The sequence below is a fragment of the Archocentrus centrarchus genome, chromosome 11, assembly GCF_007364275.1.
Source record: "Archocentrus centrarchus isolate MPI-CPG fArcCen1 chromosome 11, fArcCen1, whole genome shotgun sequence".
Taxonomy (NCBI): Eukaryota; Metazoa; Chordata; class Actinopteri; order Cichliformes; family Cichlidae; genus Archocentrus; species Archocentrus centrarchus.
In genome coordinates this window covers 9,748,411-9,769,103 of record NC_044356.1, presented here as the reverse complement: position 1 = coordinate 9,769,103, position 20,693 = coordinate 9,748,411, and the positions used below count along the sequence as shown (strand labels likewise).

The 20,693-nt window shown below is 44.5% G+C and overlaps 1 protein-coding gene across 1 annotated transcript; it reads left to right on the top strand.

The window, feature by feature from the left end:
- The first annotated feature begins 767 nt into the window (after positions 1-767).
- Positions 768-16,788, top strand: tmem170b (transmembrane protein 170B). The gene is given in 4 exon segments (XM_030741662.1): positions 768-1,276; positions 10,344-10,417; positions 10,419-10,515; positions 16,545-16,788. Coding segments are annotated over 4 exon segments (480 nt in total). The 5' UTR covers positions 768-1,098; the 3' UTR covers positions 16,676-16,788.
- The last annotated feature ends 3,905 nt before the right edge of the window (positions 16,789-20,693 follow it).

The window sequence follows — 20,693 nt, the reverse complement described above, 5'->3', positions numbered from 1 at the left end:
AATTAAAGCTCCTGTTTTATTTCAGTATTTAGGGTTTCGCTAATACTCTATATATTCTCTGCTTGAATTCGTTTAGTCATTATTTATTATATGAGGCGTTTTGGGGGGACCAATAAGCGCCAGCTTCCGTCCGACGTCATGAATAACGCCAGGTAGCAGCTGCTTCTAAGGTCATTTAATTTTAATGTAGATATTTAAAAATAAAAATATCAAACCAGTTAAAATAAAATGAACATTAGATGTTTAAAAATGTCTGTGCAGAAATATAAATTTATTAATTTATTTCTCATTTTTAATGTCGTATTAGCCTTTAGCATTAGCACTGATTTGCTGATTTACGTTCGACAGCTAATGCTATTGCGTTGCCTAGCAACCGCTCCCTTCGCTTCTTGCTAGCACATGAGGGGTGAAGGTAAAATAAAACTAAGCAATAAATCAAAACTTTCTATGTTGATTAAACGTGTTATGTACTTATTAATATTTGATTAATATCCTAATACTACTCACAGTGGGTCGTCGTTTTGACGTTGCGGCGTCACCCCCCCCCCCCCCCCCCCCCCCCCCCCCCCCCCCCCCCCCCCCCCCCCCCCCCCCCCCCCCCCCCCCCCCCCCCCCCCCCCCCCCCCCCCCCCCCCCCCCCCCCCCCCCCCCCCCCCCCCCCCCCCCCCCCCCCCCCCCCCCCCCCCCCCCCCCCCCCCCCCCCCCCCCCGGTACCTAACGAGCCGCTGTCAGCACTACGCACGCTTTCCGCGCTAACGCCACCGCGCTGTCCTTTGTTCCTCATTCATAAAGCGGCTTCACGAGCGCGGGATGTGTCACCGTGACCCCCCCGCACGAAAAGGACCGCTGGCCCTTTAAGGGTTATGTAGCGGGGCTAGCCGATGTAGGACGAGCCAACGGTGCGTTTCACTGCCCGAACTCCCGCTGCCATCTCCATCCTAATGGCCTCTGTACCGCCGCCACTAACACCACCACCACCACCGAAGATGAACCGACCAGCCATCGGCCCTTCCCTTCCCGGAGCGGAGACGGACGTCAAGGCCTAAGCAGAGGCACCGGTAGAGGCGAGCCGCGCCGGGGAGAGCCGCCTCACATCCAATGCCACCCCGCTTTCCTCCATGCCTTCGTTTAAGCCAAGTACAGCTATACGATAAAGAGGGGTGCGAACCCGGGCGGCGGCGCAGAAACATGACAACGGACAAGAATTATTCTCTTAATGTGTCGATGCAGCAAGTGCTGAGCTCGCACAACTCGGCGGCGCTGCAGTGGTTCACAGGTAGCGGAATGAAAGGTGCTGTTCTGCTGGGGTTTTTATATGTACAGTGAAAAAAAGTCATGACCATCAGCATCATGTGCAGCGTCCTTTTTAAAGCAGAATAAAACCCGTGTGTGTGTGTGTGTGTGTGTGTGTGTGTGTTGTGGTGATTTTCCTGTTAGCCAGTAGCGCGCTGCTGTCATGCACAGGGGGCATCTGTGTGCCACCTTTACATCCACCTCGTCTCTGTCTCTCCAAGCTGGTGTATTTTTATTGATGATGCCGGGCCTGATCCAAAACACGGCCACTCCTCTATGCAGGCGTGCACAGTCAGTCAGTCAGTGGATGATATGGAAATAATCACAACATGCGGCTAATTAATATTTCTGCTGCGTGAATGCGTAGTAAATGAGTGTCCTCCTCCCCCCTTTGTCTTGCAATGAAGGGGTAATTAGAGGGAGCGTCCGCTGTGCCGGCAGGGTGACTGTCTGGGATGGTCCTGACTCCAGAAGTAAGGATGAGTTAAAATCCACGTTTTTTTTTTTTTTTTTTTTTAGTGCTGTTGGGCCAGAACATGCCTGTTTTGATACTGAGGGTATTGTGAAGCTGTAAATAAGCGATTGGAACATCTCTGTGGGCTGATGGCTGAACTGTCACTTGTTGATACAGATGATTGGGCTTCCTTTGGAGCTCCTGTCAGCAATTATCTGCTTTATATCAACAAGAGAAAAATATCTGCTCTTTCTTGCTCCCTTTGGATGGATGAACACCTTTTTTTATTTTTAAGTAGCTTTAAGGAAGTTGGAAGAAACACTGTCATGCAAGTTCCCGTGACATAAAAAGTGATTATGGGGGACAAGAAGCGCAGTGTGTGGGCATTTTATCTCTTCTTTCCGGGCAGACTGAACTTCCTCAGCAAGAATTATTATTGTCTGCAATCTGTCTGCATTTCTATTTTTTATTTTTGAGGAAATGGGCGGGAGATGGAGTGTATTGCATAAACACAAGATTATAGAAATTCTTTAGTTTCCTGCAGAGTGAGGTGTAGTCATGGTTGACTGTGCACAGACCTGCTGTCTAAAATGCAGCTGACATCCTGTGCTGAAAACACATCAAACGAACGATGGAAAGGAAAAAAAAAAAAAAAAAAAAAGGTGCAGATCATCACGCTGACTCAGCAGGAAGTTGCAGTGCAGTGTAGAAGTTTGTGGTATCTGAGCTGCAGCAGCGACCAGATAGCTGTGAGGAGCTAACGCCCCGGAACAGGGTTCACAAATCTGCCACCTGATCCTCAACTCTGCCGTTTACAGGACAGGTGAAAAATGACCTCCTGAGACATTAGAGAAGGTCAGGGGGCAGAACTGGGGAGCCTCAAACATATATGTAAACATACCTAGCCTCTGTCAGGTCTTTATCCCTGGGGAGTGTTTCCTGTTTCTGAGGTGTGTGTAGCAGGCAGTTTCACTTCAGAAAACCATTAATAGTACATATTTAAATATGAGCTGCTACTGTGAAAATAGACTGACTCTGTTTGGGTCTGTTTGACAGTAAAGAAAAACACCCTGATCGTTTCACTCATTTCTTTTGATGGTCTCTGCACAGTGTATATCACACTGAGATACATTAAGGAAGCATCTTTTACATACAGACCTTTCTCTAACAACGTCGGTATCTTTACAAAATTTGGGTTTTTTTTTTGTTTTTTTTTGTTCAATGCAGCTAAATTTCCAGTTAACCCAATCGGGACCAGATGCATTCTCCTAAAATCCAGCCAAGCTTGGAGGACCATAACTGGGTCAGAAGGACCCCAGTTTACTGGCACTCAAGCTTAATTTATGCTTCTGCATCGTATCTATGTAGAACCTACAGCTTAGCCGAGGCAAGTGGCCAACAACTTATCAGCAATTATACTTTTCCCTCTGCGGTTCCGCCGCTAAAACACTAGTTGGCAGTGTGGCTTCTCGCTCCACGTTGATTCGTTCAGTCCACTCAGAAAATTGTGGCAGAAGAAGAAGCAGACGGAAAGACGTAGCAGGAAACCGCGTGCCATGTGGGCCAATCAGAGTCGTCGCAGGCTGCGTCGACGAGATGTGCATCCAGGGCGGTGGATGTCAGGTGAAGCTGTGCTTTACGGTTCAGGGTGACAGTTACAGTGTACCTATGGAGTAGATTTAACGCAGAACTTGATTCATGTTTAATATAAAAATGTAGCAAAACCACTGTAAAAAATGATGCGCAGTGACTGCTGTGAGTTGGAAATGGTCGCACTCTGTTGATGGAGCACGCTCCACTAATAACCTGCTAATTGTTAATTGTGCGGTGACACAGGCAGAACTGCTCAGGTGCAGCTCAGGAGGAGAGAGGAAGGCCTGCGGGGGGCGCTGAAACATTTAACCTTATTTATAAACGGCAATGAAAGCTTTAGCCTGTCTTGGTGAGAACAGGTAAATGGTATAACCTCATATTTATTTTGCTCTCAACATTGTCATCCGTTCATGCAGGTTTTCCTAGTTGTACTGGTTCGTCTGCTTTGATGACATCAAATTGATAATTGGTCGTTTTATTTTAGCTCACTCTTTCTGGTGTAGAGCTGTTTGTTTTAGCCTTTCTTGTCTTTGCAAGCCTGCACACAAAAGCAAAAGAGCTCAGGTGAACCCACAAAAACAAACAAACAAAAAAAACTTGGCTGCTTGGTTAAAGATCCAGATATTTCTGTCAGGAGCTGGCAGAGAATGAAACTTAAGGTATATTGGGAGTTTAGAAGGTTCAGAAAAAAGCATCAAGTCAGTGTCTAGATGCATACCAGCTATATTAGGCGATGAAGCTCTGTGTGAGTGCCAGGCAGCAACAAAAAATGAAGCCGATGTGGCCACTTAAGGCTGGCTCCTAAAACAAGCATTTGCAGTGACATTATCTGGCAATAATGTGGTTTATTGTGTAATGTTTGTGCTTCCGTTTTCAAGAAGCAAATTGATTAGACTATTACTTTGCACTAATTAGCAGGTACACATTTCTGCGTGGTGCATGTGTGCAGTTTGCTAACCAAGTTTACTAGTGTTACCTAATAACTTAGGACTCCACCCTCTTGTCTAAATAGGTAACTTCTTGCTCACAAAAACCCAACATGGTGGCACCAGAACGCTAATTTTGACACTTTAAATTGCAAAACCAATTGGTCAGTCACAGTGGCCTTTTGGTCCTCCAATGCTGTCGACAGGATCCCATTCTTGTTGTCATCAGGCGACGGAGTCGCTGTTAGCTGTGTGGTGCCGGCTCTCCTGTGTCCATGCCGGGACAAATCCATCCTTCTTCCTCCTCCTCCTGAGAGGTGAACTCAGCAGCCTTCAGCTTTGAGAAGCTGCAGTTTTGACTCTTGGAATTGTTCATGTTCTGCAGCCGCCGTGTACTCCGACCTCTTATGAGGCACCAAATACACAAGCCCCTGCTTTTTTTTTTTAAATGCTTTCTTGTTGACAGACGAGCTCTAAGCCGCCGTGCTGACAAAGACCTCGGCCTGTAGATGCGGATTAGCAGAAGTTAATACTCTGCTCTCGCTGTGTTTTAGCCCCGTGTTCGCTCGTATCTCTGAGCATGACACAGCACTTTAGCTGCACTCATTTCTCACGCCATGGGTGCTCTTTCAGAGCTGTGACCACCTGCGCTGCTGTCCCTGGAGCTAAATGTGCACCTCACCTTCCAGCATCTGCTGTGTTACAAAGAAAATTACCTGACATGGGTAATTTTTGTCAGCCGGGCTAAATAATGAGCCACAGATCTCCACTGAAACGTTTCACCCAACCTATTTCTCGAATCTAACTCTGAGCTTTAAAGGAACTGAAACAAAAGGGCATTTGCGGCTGGTTACTACCAAAAATGATCACAAACGCTTCACATTTAAACTCTCAGCAGGTGTCGTGATGCCAGCGTTTTAATGTGAAAGTGGTGACTGGACGAATCGTTAGGGAGGGATCGTTTCATCCAGCTTGCCTCACGGTTGCAACACACCATCACTGGCCCAAACAGACCAGCAGCTGGCAAATTAACTTGCCTCACATTGCCCATTGGTTATGCCGAAGCCAGCATTTTTGTTTATCAGATGGATAGAAACATCAGTAAAAATGCACAGACTTACAAAACCGACCCATTGCCTTAACTACACGTAAACTAATTGCACTTCTGTTTCTTTGCCCCACAAAGGCTCGTTTTTAACCAGGAAGAACGCGTGGATATCTGGTGTCTGTAGTTTTTTTTTGACCGTGTGGGTGATATCACGGTCTGTGTGTTATGATTTTAACGTTGCATAAGCTCCTTGAGTTTTGTCTTTTCCAAGCTGTGTTAAAGGCTGGATCTCCCACGTGATACTGAACCCTGATCGGTTTTCATATCGTCGGCTGCAGGGCCGGGGAGGGACAGTTTAGCAGCACCCTCTCTCATCCTGTACTTCCTGTATAAATCTCTCTCTTCTGTCTCCAGTCCCCACAGAATATCTCCCTCCTCAGTTCCTGGATGGTTGCAGAAAGTCAGCAGTAGATACACTGCAGTGTGATCTGCGTGTTCAGTCATTTAATACAAAAAGCCATTGTGTTACTGTGCTGTCACGTCTCTCTCCGCCCGGCCCGACGCTCGCCTGCCGGATCAATAAGTAAATGTGGGCACTCAGTGAACTGTGGAACAACTCAGTTAAATGGATATGCTAAAGAGCTCCCCGTGGGCCTGAGCTCTGAGAAATACTTGGTAATAGAATTGGGTCTTCTAATGTTTACACCACAGAATAATGTCACGTGTCCCGTTTGCATCCAGTCCCTCACACAGCGTTCCCATGCTTCGGATGGGTCGCTCTTCCTCATTTGGTCTCTTTTCTTCTTCAGTTATCTCACGGCCAGCTGGCTTCTTCTGGCGCCCGTGGTGCCAGAGGTTCAACCAAAGGCCCCTCGCTGGCGAGGTGCGATGAAGCCGGAGCTTTTTATACAAAGTTGGCCTGTGACACAGAAAGGCAGTGGGGGAGGAGGAGGAGGAAGAGTGGGATTTTAAATGCTGTTTACTGTTATAATTTTCAGTGGAATCAGTTATTATGGCAGCACAGTCTGGACCCTGCAGGGTGCATTATGTGTTTTCTCAGAGATAACAGTGTTGGAAGCTAATTAGATGATTTTGTTGGCATTTTAGGAATTACCAGCACTTTTATTTCTTTATTTTAGCTGAAGGACCTGCAGACATTTGTTTCTGCACTTTTTTTTTTTTTATTGCTGTGATCTCATCTTTCCACATCCAGCTCTGCAAAACCGACATTACCGATTTTTAGAAAGTGCTTATCTACATTCGGGAGGCGGCCGTACACGCTATTGTTTCAGAGATTTTCCTTTTACCGCTTAATGTCGGGCTCGCTGCGGCTCATCTGAAATGTCGCTCTGAGCGGTTTTATACATCTTCACCTCGGGTCCATCGCCATGGTCGGCTGCCTCCTTGATGAGCCCCGACTTAGACAGTGGCTGCTGTAGATTGAAGTCCTCCCTCGCCTCACAGACGTGCAGCACCGGCAGTATCTCTGCATCCTGGCTGGAGCTGCAGTGTTTTCTCAAGCAAGGACTGAAATGTGTACATTAGGGAAATGCATTCTTTCTAAGCAGTAATATGAATTTGCAAGACAAGGACGGCATATCATAAGTTACCTGTCTTCCCCCTCAGGGTCACTTACTGTCAGTGTGTATTTACCAGAGGTGGCAAAAGTACTGACATTCTGTACTTAAGTAGAAGTACAAGTACTTATGTTAAAAAATACTTTAGTAAAAGTCAAAGTACTGGTTCAACTTCTCTACTTAAGTAAAAGTAAAAAAGTACAGGCTCTGAAATGTACTCAAAGTAAGAAAGTAAAAGTAGTTCTTTGGAGGATGTTTCTACCTGCTATTTTTGTGTAAAACAAACCGAACCTCATTATATATATTGTAATAATATAAAATAATATTACATGAGAATACAAACGTTATTCCAATCTAAATTTTAATCCTAATGAATGCACTCAGCTTGAATCTGTTATGTAGGCCACAAACTGTTAAAGGGAATTTAAACACAGCTCTGTTCTCTGTGTCCTCCATAGTAGAGGGTGACTGTGCCTCCACCTAAACACCAACATGAGGATACTCAGGGTTACAGTGGGATTCAGAAGGTGGAGGAACCCTAAGATCAGCTGTAGTGGCTCTGCATGGGGAGAAGAATCACAGCTTTCTATTGTGAGCTGCAGTAAATGATGTTGGTGTGCAGGCTGTGATCAGCTGACCTGCTGCTGCTGCTGCTCTGAGGTTTACTGCTCTGTGTGGATGAACTGAACTCACAAAGATGTAACCCAGTATTTCACAGCTCTCTGAGCTGATCTCCATCCCCTACACTGACAGCATACAGGCTGTAGAAATGTTGGACTCAGTGAATGAATCTCAGCATCAGCAGCTTTGATTCAAACTCATCTCTGCTGCACTGATGTAACCTGTAACTCTGACCATGAACACAAACACTGTGCTCCAGTCCAACACAGAGCTTTACTGTAAATACAGTACAACAAGCTAACCTAAACTGCAGTATTTTCATAGAATCTTTGAATTACACAAAGTCAGTATACTTCAATTTATTTTCCAGTCCTTACCTTTAACTCTAACCTCTCTTCTTCCTCTCCTGTCCTCTTTCTCCATCTCTGAGTGAACTTCTCTCTTTGCTCTCCCTGAAATACAGCAGCTCTTCTTTTAGCTAGCAGACACACTGTGTGACAAACTGCACACACTTTGTGTGTTTGCTTTGTTGAGCATTTACAAACGTTGCATTTACCTGCCACACGTTACTCCCTTCATGCTCGATCCTCTTCAGTAGCGCTAGCTAAGCTGTTTATGTGCCGCAGCGCAACTTACGGACCTCGGTCCGGCCCGATTATAGCGCTATAAATGAGACATTAATTATATGGGGTTTGCGTATTTAATCCCTTTGTACGAGATAAGCCCCGGTGATGGAGGATACGCAGTACGTTTGTCTCTTATATGTTTATATTCCTCCGTTTAGGCTCAGATCGTTTGATGTTTGAGGCGCACTGACCGGAAATGCAAACTTCTCTCTGACGTGTTAAAAAGTAACGAGTCTGTTTGAAAATGTAAGAAGTAGAAAGTACAGATACTTGTGTAAAAATGTAGGGAGTAAAAGTAAAAGTAGTCAGAAAAATAAATACTTAAGTAAGTACAGATACCTGAAAAATCTACTTAAGTAAGTAACGAAGTATTTGTACTTCGTTACTTTCCCACCTCTGGTATTTACATAAAGAGGCAATGCAGTGATTTAGCATTATATCAGAAAATTGGATAACACATGCATAACAGACATTATGCAAACCAAAGCTGACCTTTATATGTAAAATTAGTAGAGGCTCCCCTTAGTGAATATTTAGCACCCTTTTTCTTTTCCCCTTTTGGCTCATGACCCCCGTTTTAAAACATTGCAGCATCTACCTGTCACATGTTGCACACATCAAATCTGTGAAGAGTTACATGAAACCTTGATTTTCCTCTTCTTCAGGGGAAGCCAAACCCTGCAGTTTTACCAGTAAATTCTAAAGTGTTAAATCACTATTTCCTAGTATTATTTTAAATGTCCTGTTTTGTGCAAACCCTAATATATTGCATTTATTGTGATATAAAATCAAAGACTGTACATAAAGGATGGCCATAACCTCCAGGTCGCCACTTTAAAACTTAATCGGATTAAACCAAGCTCTTAATTTATTAAGAAATGCAGCAGATGTCTCTGACTAAAGAGTCAAATATCATTTTGGCCAGCCTTCTATATTACAACACAGGTTTATCCACTGAGGGCAGAATTCACTGACATTTGGTCCTCGTTAGGTGTCGAGGTCATCCATCTGTGTTTGTGCTCCAAAATGGTGGAAGGACTACTCAAATTCTTTAATTAGTGAAAGTACCAATACAACAGTGTTAAAGTGATCCAACACAAGCAAAGGAATTACGATAATAGTTTAAATATCAAACAAAAAGACAAGTGAAGCCAAAGTGAAGTGCCTTTAAAATGCATTTTATTTACTGACCTCCAGGGGGCTACTGTTATCTGTTGTCTGTCTATAAACAGAAAAATGTAAAAAGTTGGAACCAGTCTGTTTTGGGATGTTTTTCTCTGGTAAACAATTCATAATCAATCCTATAACTAAAATCTAAAAACACATCTTATAGGTTAAAGTTCTGTATTGAAAATAGTGCTTATTTTCATTCTGGAACAAAAAGTGCTCTGTTGCAGTCAGTGTTGTAGTGTCATACATTGGAATATGGGATTGTTGTCACGCATTAACATCTAAACAGTATTTTAATGTGCCAGCTGATCGAGGTGGAGATGGTGACATAAACCAAAAAACACAAGTTTGTCATGTTTGCAGTAACGACCAGCTCAGTAATAAATAGGGCTGCAACTGAGATTATCTTCACTGTCCTTTAATCTGTTCTATTAAATTATTATAAATTATATAATTTATTAACAAGAAAATATTAAAAATGTCCATCAGAATATCCTAAAAGTATTTTATAGTGCTAAGACGAGCAGTGATTTCTCTAAATTGTGAATCTGGAAGCAGCATGTGTGTACTCATCTGAATTAACATTTAGGCAACTAATGGATAAAATGAATCACTGCATTTCAGACAGTAAGCACCACTAAGACATATCCAGAACAATTTTGTATTGTGTTGAAGAGATAGTTACTGAAGCTGAACTAAGGCTGGGCTGTACTTTTTATGTAATGCCGCAAGATGATGCAGAGGGCTGGTTGAATGTTTATTTAACCAGGCAAAAGGAAACACCTCTTGAAGAAATTGGGTTAGTTAAAAAGAAATATTAAACCATTTGAAACCATCTCAGCACAGCCACTTGTAAAACACTGCCCCCTGGTGGTAAAGCTTAGTTAAATTCTGCATAGAGAATGTCCAAAAAGCACCTTTAATGTAAGCAGGCCAAACCCATCCCGTGCTCAGCTTCGGGTGTTTGTGTTTTTATGTGTTCTCTGTGCTTCAGGCTGCATTGATCTGAGTTGTTCGGTCTCTTTCCCTGGCAGAACATGTGGTACTGGGTGTTCCTGTGGTGTCTCTTCTCCTCGCTCTTCGTCCATGGGGCGGTGGGGCTGCTCATGTTTGGTCATGCTGCAGCGCCACAAGCGAGGACGCCTCATCACCCTGGTGCTGGTCAGCGTGGGTTTCCTGGCCTCACTCCCCGGAGGTGTCATCACCAGTAAGTCCAGTTACTTCCCCTTTTGTTTTCCGTTTACGGTTTTATTTTTATAGTGACCTCAGACTGCGGCGTTCAACACCCAGAAGAAGACGGGAGGTGACAGGAAGGCAGAGGGAGCGCTGGGTGGAGCGACTGCATGTTAACTCGTGTCAGCCAGAGGAAGACAGGAGCTGACAGAGAGACACAGAGAAGGAAGATTTTTAGACTAATCTGCTTCTGAGTTTTCCTGCCTGTTTTATTTATGTAACAAAGGAAACTTGAGCATTGTCTGCATCCCGAGGCTTAAATCAAGTTAACGGCATTTTTGGTTCCATTTAAATCAAAGTGTAATTCTGACTTGAGAGGTGCTGCTGTGTGGCAGCTGTTACAAACAGTAGGATGGCATTTAAAGGTTAAATTTTGTAAAATTGCTCCTCAAATTTTAAAGAAAAATTTCACTATAAGGTGGCAGAAAGTTATCCACGCCAATTCTTCTGTGTACTCTTGAAATTATATTGTAGTCCTATATTGAAAGATGGCCTTTAATTAATCTGTTTCTGTGGTAGTTGCTGCACCATCATGTGGCTCAAAGTGGTATTACACGTATGTGCCGTTACGTGAGGGTACAGCCCAGCCCCATTTCAACTTTGCTTGAGATCTCTGCGATGCAATATCATTCTGTTAATGGGCTTAGTTATAAAGTGTTTAAACAGTTTATAAATGAGAGTTGTTTTTTTTTCTAACAAAAATTTGTTATAAAGACGCGTTCGGGCTCCTGGGTCGGTGGTTCGCTCTCTGGCTCCTCCAGCCCGCATACTGAGGTGTCCTCGGGTGAAATACTAAACCCAAATTGTATGAGCACGTATGTGGTATGCAAAAGAAATGCTTAAAGGTGTAGCATAAATATAAAAGGCTGTATAATTCTGTGAGAATGGGTGAGTGTGGTTCATAGTCTAAAGTCTGAGCAGAAAAGTGCCCTGAGGAAAACGGTGGTTGGAGAATGCAGCACAACCAAAATTATTGCAGCCGTGCGCAGCGTGCGATCTCATCGCCTTTTAAAATCGTTGCTTCGAAGACGGGGACCAGACCTTCAACCACTCGCAGTCAGTTGCGGTCTTGCGGATACAGTGGCAATAAGATCCGTCTGTTATCAGTCTCTGATTGAATTGGGTCAAGTTGGCAATTACAATGTGATCGGTTTGTGATAAATCATCAAAATCTCAAATCTTTTTTCTACATGCTGAGGTTTTGTCGATGGGCAATGGGGTTGACAACGATGGCCAAAATAAATGGGGATAATTCACTAATGAAGGTGATTTTTTTTCTTTTCATTATTTTCTCATTATTATAACATTTATAATGAACTGAATCTGCCTCACTATAGTTTTCATCTCAAATCGCCACATGTAACTGACACACAGACATGACTGTGAGAGTGCACACACAAGTTCATACCCGGACTTCTGTGCATGTGAGACAGTGACACTGATCCATCATCAAATCAGAAATATTGTGACTGTGCATTTGTAGATACACTCGTTTATCTGGTCTTGTTAACGTGTTTCCCCTCACTGAGCATTTTTCTCAGTGTCGCTGTGCGAGGGGAGGGCCCGATGAAGAGCGCAGGAGAAAAAAAGGCCAAAATATTCCCCTTTGTATGCAAACGTGAACGCAACCAGTTGGCAACCAGAGGAGTCGAGTGCCCGACTGCAAAGAGACGTATTGTAGGCGAGTCGCCCTCATCAACACAGACTCACTCAGATTGCATGCAAAGTGTTGGCAGCATTTCTGTGTTTATAAATTAGACAGCAGTTGGTTGCAAAGATTTGCCGCTCTGGGAGTGATTGCAGTGAATCTGACAGGTCGCCTCCACCAGGTGACCTTGTGACAGGAAATGGTCAAAAGTAAGCTGTCCTGTTTTTTTTTTTTTTTACTCTGTTATGACTGAGCCTTTAGGGTAAGAGGTCCTGGTGCAGCTCTGCAGACTGCATGGGTATCTCATGAAATCTTTCAGACTAATGCAAGTGTGGATTAAAATTGAGGGGCAGCTGATCCTTGAAGACCAAGAGTGATTAGCCTGAGGTCATTTAATTCATCTTTCTTGTTAACACTTAATATAACAAGAGGGCACTGCACCATTATACACATCAAGTTCAGTGGTGTAGATGGATATCTATAGTACTTACTCTAAAAAAGGCAGAAAGCAGGAATTAATTCATTTATTTTCCATTTTCACTAAATCAAAACAGCAAAACTGCTATCTGCATGTTTTAATTAAGTACTTTATATCAATATTTTGGCCTGCCTTAGGTGGAGATGCTCGAGTCAGTTTATAGAAACTGTAGGATACAGAATTATGGGTGAAAACTCAGCGTGTTTTAACTTCTCTAAATGATTTTCAAAGCAGCTCCTGCATAATCCCCCAGTAAATCATACGTTTCTGTGCATATGGAACAGTTTGAAAACACATCAGATCTTAATGGGGAAAAAAGTCATGCTGGATATCTCCACTGAAAATGGACTGGATGATGTGTTAGGAATGAAAGGATGCCACATCATTGGATGAAATGAAAATCACCCTGAAAAAACCCTGAAAATCAAAGTGAATATTTTTTGCTGAAATTTAACTGCAGCAGCTCAAAAATGGTGCTCAGTAGTTTGTATGGTCCCCAAGTGCTTGTATGATAACATCGGGGCTTCCAGTGAGACGATGGATGCTGTCCTGGGGGATCTCCTCCCAAATCTGGACCAGCGCATCCCTGAGCTCCTGGACAGTGTGAGGTGCAACCTGGCAGCATCAAATGGACTGAAACATAATATCCCAGAGGTGTTCTATTAGATTTAGGTCAGGCGAGCGTGGGCACTAGTCAGTGGTATCTGCATACTCTCGCCATGGGCGATTTGGTCCAAGGATTTCATCCCGATACCTAACGGCAGTATTGATGTCGTTGCCTAGCCTGTAGAGGTCTGTGCGTCCCTCCATGGATATGCCTCCTGAGACCATCAGTGACCCACCACCAAACCGGTCATGCTGAACGATGGTACAGGCAGCATAACGTTCTCCACATCTTCTTCAGACCCCTTCACATCTATCACATGTGCTCAGGGTGAACCTGCTCTCATCTGTGGAAAGCACAGGGTGCCAGTTCTGGTATTCTGTAGCAAATGCCAATCAGGCTTCACAGTGCCAGGCACTAAGCACAGGCGTCGGACCCTCAAGCTGCCCTCATGAAGTCTGTTTCTGATTGTTTGGTCAGAGACATTCACACCAGTGTCCTGCTGGAGGTTATTTGTAGCTCTGCAGGGCTCATCCTGTTCCTCCTTGCACAAAGAAGCAGATCCCGGTCCTGCTGATGGGTTAAGGACCTTCTACATCCCTGTCCAGCTCTCCTAGAGTAACTGTCTGTCTCCTGGAATCAACTCCATGCTCTGAGACTGTGCTGGGAGACACAGCAAACCTCCTGCCAATGGCACGTATTGATGTGCCATCCTGGAGGAGTTGGACACCCTGTGCAGCCTCTGTAGGGTCCAGGTATGACCTTATGCTACCAGCAGTGACACTGACCCTAGCCAAATGCAGAACTAGTGACAAACAGTCAGAAAAGTTGAGGAGAGAAAGATGAGTGTCCTCCACCTGTGAAAGCATTCCTGTTTGGGGGGTGTCTCATTGTTGTCCCTCTAGTGCACCTGTTGTGCACCCCCGATACTTAACTGTCTTACGTCTGTGCTCCCAAGTCACAATTTTGTTATTTTGTTTAGTTTTTAACACACTGCAGATGTAGCAGGTCTTATCCGAGCCTTGTTTATTTGTCTTTACCGTCCCCTTGCTGACTCAGTGTGGGCACTGTGTGTGTACACAGACCTGAGTCTGTCGTAGCGTAGGGCTCACTGGATGACTCACTCACCGTCACAGATTTGAGCTGGACCCCCAAAATAGAAAAGACACTTTATTATTAATGTGTAGCAATCAGAGGGAGCTAGACTATTGACTGTGCCACCACCCGTGTGGCTCAAAATCAGAGTGTGTGTGAGGAGACGGCAAAGGCAGCAGTTGCAGCTGAGCAGAAGCAAAAGAAAGGTCATGTAGCATAGAGGAAATGTCAGCCTTTAATAGTTGGTTTAAAGTCCTTTTCTATAGAAATATCCAGGATTCATATTTGAATCATTGAACTCTGGAAATATGAGCAAAGTTTTCAAAGTTAAATCTGAGCAAACCGCAAGACTTCTGGAACGACCAAAGTGGAGATGTTTGGCCATAACACACAGCACATAATATCAGCACAAACAAATTATATCAACTGTCAAGCATGCAGTGAAGGGGTGATAGTTTGGGCTTGTTTTGCAGCCACAGGACCTCAGCTGACCATGAACTCCTCTGTATAGAAAAAAAACATTCTAGATTCAAATGTGAGACCATGTGGTGGCACCTTAAAAGAGCTGTGCTATGCAAACCTCAATGACCTGAAGCAGTGGGCCAAAATTCCTCAACAATGTGAGTAACCGATAAAGTCCAGCACTTGTCTTCGTAGACTCACAAAGATAACACACTGATGTGTTGCTTAATGAACGTTTATTAACAATAGCTGCAGGTAAATTTGCATCTTATTTTCAGAGCATTGTAACACAGACTAGAACAGGGATCCTTAAATCCAGGCCTCGAGGTCCGGTGTCCTGCAGGTTTTAGATGTGTCTCTGCTTCAACACACCTGAGTCAAATATAGAAGTCATTAGCAGGACTCTGGAGAACTTGACTGCATACTGAGGAGGTAATTCAGCCATTTGAATCAGGAGTGTTGGATCGGGGACACATCTAAAACCTGCAGGACACCGGACCTCGAGGTCTGGATTTGAGGATCCCTGGACTAGAGGGATCCACACGCTCTAGCGTCATCAGGTCACATGGTCCAGTCAGATTCAGGTGCCTTCAATGACCCGTAGGACCAATCATTATCAGAGAATATTGCATACATTCATGTTCACCTGAATTAGCAAGCTGGCATAGCGTTTAGCTTTAGCATTAGCAAGCTAATTAGCCTCCACTCCAACACGCACTTGGCAGGCTGAAATCTTTTCTGGCTAAAACCCTGTAAAGTCACAGAAATTAGTTCAACGGTGGTTCTGCAACCTGTTGAAGCATAGTGTGTGCTTAGGATACCAGACTGACTTAAGACCAACACTGCTTCTGTTTTGCTACTCTTAAGATCATTGTGCACGCTACATTTGTATCTAATATTGTCTGTACGCATGCTTCCCCCTCCACCACGAAGCCTCTTGACTTATATGAATAAAGTGCGATGGTTCTTCTTAGCAATTAGAGAGCAGCAGTGCATGATGTTTATTTATTAGGCTGTACCTCAAAAGTTACCCAATTACCTCTGCTCCTTTAATACATTTAAACTCAGTACTTGGGGTGTCCAGTCAGAGGACATTTTAACACTAGCTGCACCTCTGATTCATACTGAATTTGAATGCTTTTAAATACCTTTCATACTCAAAGGTGACATTAATCTGTCAACTTTAACTCTGCACACATGCAGTTTTTACATTTGTGAACATGTGTACTGTGTCTGTCTGTATTGTTGTGTATGAGATCCCGATCTCTGAGGATTGAACAGTGATTTAATTTCAGTGGATTTGGGGGTGCTGCTTCTTTAAAGTGTAACTACGAGCACCATAAACTGCATCCTCCACACTGAATATGGTCACCTCGATGAAGGGAGGATTCACTGATAAACTTTGCTTAGATTTTCATGGCCTTTAAATCCAACCGTACCACTGTTTAAAAATAGCTCACTCACCTTTGGTGCTGGGGTTAGAGGGATCCATAAAAACGTCCTCTGCTGCTGTTTGTCTCCATCATGCATGCATGAACTGTTGCAGGGACGCCTATGTGCTCTTCTATCCTGTAATATTTTTAAGATTCTCCCCCTCTGAGATGCATTTGTCCTCTGATCCCCTGATTGTGGACAGACAGTTGGCTTTAATGGTCACAGACAGCTGTGTCTGTAGCCTTGTATTAACGCTGCCTGTGTGCTTTTTTTCTCCCTCAGGTGCGGCGGTGGCGGGTGTTTACCGTGTGGCGGGGAAAGACATGGCACCGCTGGAGGCGCTGGTGCTCGGCGTGGGCCAGACCGCCCTCTCCATTGTCATATCATTCTCACGGATCCTGGCCACGCTGTGAGGAAAACCCACGACCAGGTGAAAGGCAGAGCGGAGCGAGCACACCGAGCCGGGCAGAGACTTTAAGCCGGCTTTTGTGGAAGGAGACGAGGCAGAAATCCTCTGGACCTTTGGGGCCGGATGGAGGGCAGGGCGCCCCCCAGTGTCTCTGCACTGTGACTGCTACAATCACTCTGCGGCTCAGAGGGAACTCAGTGCAGGAAGGTCATTTCTGTGTCAGAGAGCAGCACCGGGCAGAGGCTCGGCCTCAGCTTCTGGACCTGAAAGCCATGTTTTTGAGTTTCCAGAGTTATACCACTTCTTTGTGCCAAAAGCCTTCTCTGTGAGTCCAGAAGCCTTGGTGGACACTGACCTTTGAAGGCTTTCTGTTGCACTTTTGGAGGAGGAAAAAAAAAGAATCTATTTTTTAAACAGTGACCTGTAATCTTGAGCTGATGATCTCCTTTGGCGATCGGAACAAATGTTTGTCAGCGATGGGGGTGGGTTTGGGGGGGTTTAGGGAGTGACGACCCAGCAGTGTTCATCAGCAGAAAAACACCTTCATCAGTATTAAAACAGCCGCCTCGCCTTTAGGTCTACGCACAGGCTCTCACTCCTTCTCCTGAAATGGCTCCAAAGCTGCAGCGTCCGACTCACGGGCAGGAAAAAGCTCTGAGAGGAAAACTAGCGTATGATCATATATCGATTTAATGTGTGCCAGCATCAACTCTGAGTGGAGTCCAAGGAGCAGTTTAGAAAGTGTGTTTATTGGCTTTCTTCCAGAGATGGAGATGAGATGGTGGCTGTCACTCTGATGTCTTTACTGTAAACAATAAGGTGGAGCCAGGAGGCGGTTATCTACCTGCCACCCAGTTTACCCTGGTACACACTGATCTGTATTTCTGTTAAACATTGTAACAGTTTATTTGGTGAGCTTTAAAGATGCTGGCGGAGGTGCAGGACTACGATATTAGACAAATGAAATGTGCCGGAGAGGCTAAAGTATGTGAACCTGTGCTTTCAGTAAACAGGTTTACCCTCATAAGCAGCAGTCAAAGCAGCTAAATGCTTCTATAACCATCGATCGGTCCTGTGCATCGACTCAGAGGCGTTTCAGCCCATTCCTCGTGCTCATATGGGATCAAAAAATGCCAGATTAAAAATATATATATCTCAGCTGTCTTTGAACCTTGGACCAAAGCACTGACTTGTATGTGGAGCTGCTCGGCACCTGTCTGTTTCTTCGCAGTGTGCTCAGTAATAATATAGGATTATGGCTGCTGCACTCCTCGATCTTGCAGTGACGTCAGTGCAGTCTCCCAATCAGTGCACACAGCGTAGACACGTCTCTGTAAAATGTTTCAGCCTGCAGAGCTTCAGAAACTTATTTTAAAGTCTCACGTGTTCGTGCCCCTCATCTCCAGCTTCGTATTCGCGGTACAGACATCAGAGTGGCGTCCTCTGACTTTTGGCTTGAAGGCAAATAAATGGTTCATTGAACAAAACGAGAGGAAGGCCCGTGTAATGGGGAGTGCTTTAGTTTGGCTCTGTATAGTTCAGGATTCTTCCTTATTTTGGGTAAAAGATGTGAAGGTGCATCAGCATTGGAAAGGTCACTTTGCTGCTTGAGAATCAGCACATTTCCAGAGAAATCGCTCCGTGTGTTTCTGTGACTCCTCCTGCAGCCCGGCTCTCCTCGGCCCGGCGTAGTGTTGCTAACGTCTGCACTGCTGCAGTATGAACTCCCCCGAAGAAGGTCACAGATTCTGCTGCTCTGATACGTTTTTTTTTTTTTTTTTTCCTATGCCTACCTTTTTCTTTTTTAATTTACGAACCCATGCTCCTTAAGTTTAACTTTGCACGTTGCACTGACTTGAATCTGCCTTGCTTTAGATCAGTGTGCATTGATACTGCTCCGGTGTGATACTGCTGTACACACAGACGCTGAAGATGATGTTTTGGGGGAAAAAGGAAACTGAAGATTGTGCTCAAAGTCTGCACAGGCGATACTGAAGCGCAGAAAGTTAAACTTTGGCCAAAACTTCGTCCAGGAGGAGAGTCGTTAGGTTAAAATGCCAAAGTGTCTCTCACGTTCTAGCTTTATTCATCCCATTTTCTTATTTTAATTGACATCAAATTAAAACGTTAGTGGTTTTATTTACTTGTACAAACATTTGCACATTTGAAAAGATGCTTGTACTGTTTGTGTGATTTTTTTCTTTTTTTTTTTTTCTTGAGGTTTTTGTGGCTCTGAAGGTAAACTATGTAATCCACACAGCTCACCTTCACTACCAGCTCAGCACACAGGGGGGCGATATTGCACCGAAGTGAAGTAGCAGCAGGAGTCCGAATGCCTGTGAGATGATTGTGAGGTTTGAGAAATGTTGAACATGTAACAAAAGGAAACACGAGAAGTGGCCCGAAGTCGTTCCGCCGCGTGTTTCCTCTCTGGGCTGCTCTGCATCGCCCGCCTGAATGTGTAAGCTCAGTTTTCAGGGACCAATCGTGACCCGCCTGCTGTCACAGCGATGAAATCTGTGTCTGCAGGGCAGTTTCTGCATGTTTGTGTGCGACTCACAGGAGAGCGTTGAGCGTTGTTGCTGCTGTGTTTGGTGTCGGTCTGTGCGGTCGTGGTTGTGAGTAGAGTAAGAGGATATTCATTTGGGTGGGGGGGTGGGGTGGCTACCTGTAAGTGGCAGCAGTTTCCTGTCTTTACATGATGTGTTGGAAGTGTTTTTATGTGCCCGTAAAACTGCAAGAACTGGACTCGAGCTGTCAGATCTGTACATCCAGAGCTGTACATATAGCCGCAGTGCGCTTCATGAACTAACCAACCACTGGACAGCATTCACACCCCGTGCCATTATCGGTCATGACAGATGTGTGTGTGATTTATTATTTTTTTTTTCCGCTCCAGGTTCTGTGATTCAGCCGTGTGACCGTGAGTGTGCGCTGTAATGTCTAAAGGAGACACCCAGCAACTAATAATCCCTTCTAGTCTCTAGATGCCCAGCTCAATAATCCCGTCTCTTTCATGGGCTTATGAGTGAAGCTGCACCCAAACTTCATATCACCACCACCTCCAACACCCGAAGTCTGCTGTTGTCCAAATACCCCACCCTCGAACCCGGACACATACTGTGTACCCGCTGCTGTGGCTGCCTGTGCAGCACAGCTCGGGTAACTTGTGAATGGACTTACATGGACAATCCGCCCAGAGACAATGTTGTACATAAACCCAAAGTGGCACTTCTTGTGTAGATACTGTACGATATCTTCTTTTTTAATTTTGTACCAGCCAAACCGCTGATATTTATAACTATTGCCTATTTATGTACAAATGTTCTGTACAGACTCAGCAGTCAGTTGAAATAAAAACCTTTTGCAGTATAAAATGCTCAGGAGTGCTGATTTCGCTCTTTAGCAAAACCAGCAGCAGTGGCAGCTCTGTTCTTACTTCCTCAGTCTGTTACAGGAGGGGGGGTAAAGGGACCCCCCCCAAGTGATAACACTTCTTTTTCACATGGTGTACAGTCACTGTTTTTGGCTCTTTCTAATGATGGCTGGGAAACATCCACCTTCTTTGGGTAATCTTACAGTAAACTGCATTCTTTCTAATGGCCAGCAGGGGGTGACTCTGCAGCTCCAGATCATTAGATAAATCTGGAGCTGTTCACACTAACCCTTAAACTGGGAATGAGTGATGTTATTTTTCTGTGTACTTACAGATGTATCACAGATTTACCTTTTAAAGTTGACCTGTTATACTCATTCCCAGCTCCTTATTTTTATTCTTGGGTCCCACTGGAGCGGCATTGACGCCGTTTAAAATAATCTTACTTATCTCAGACTGGGACTTGGTGCAGTCAAGAGTCCAAAACAAACTGTTTTAGCTCCTTTTGAGTAATCCTTGTCCGCTCTCACTGACATCATACAGAGCCACGAGGAGAAAAACTGAAGCCTGAGCTTTTAACATTGAATGCCTGGCTGTGTTTAATATGACAAAAACAAGCCTAAATAGACTTGTAAAGCACTTTTCT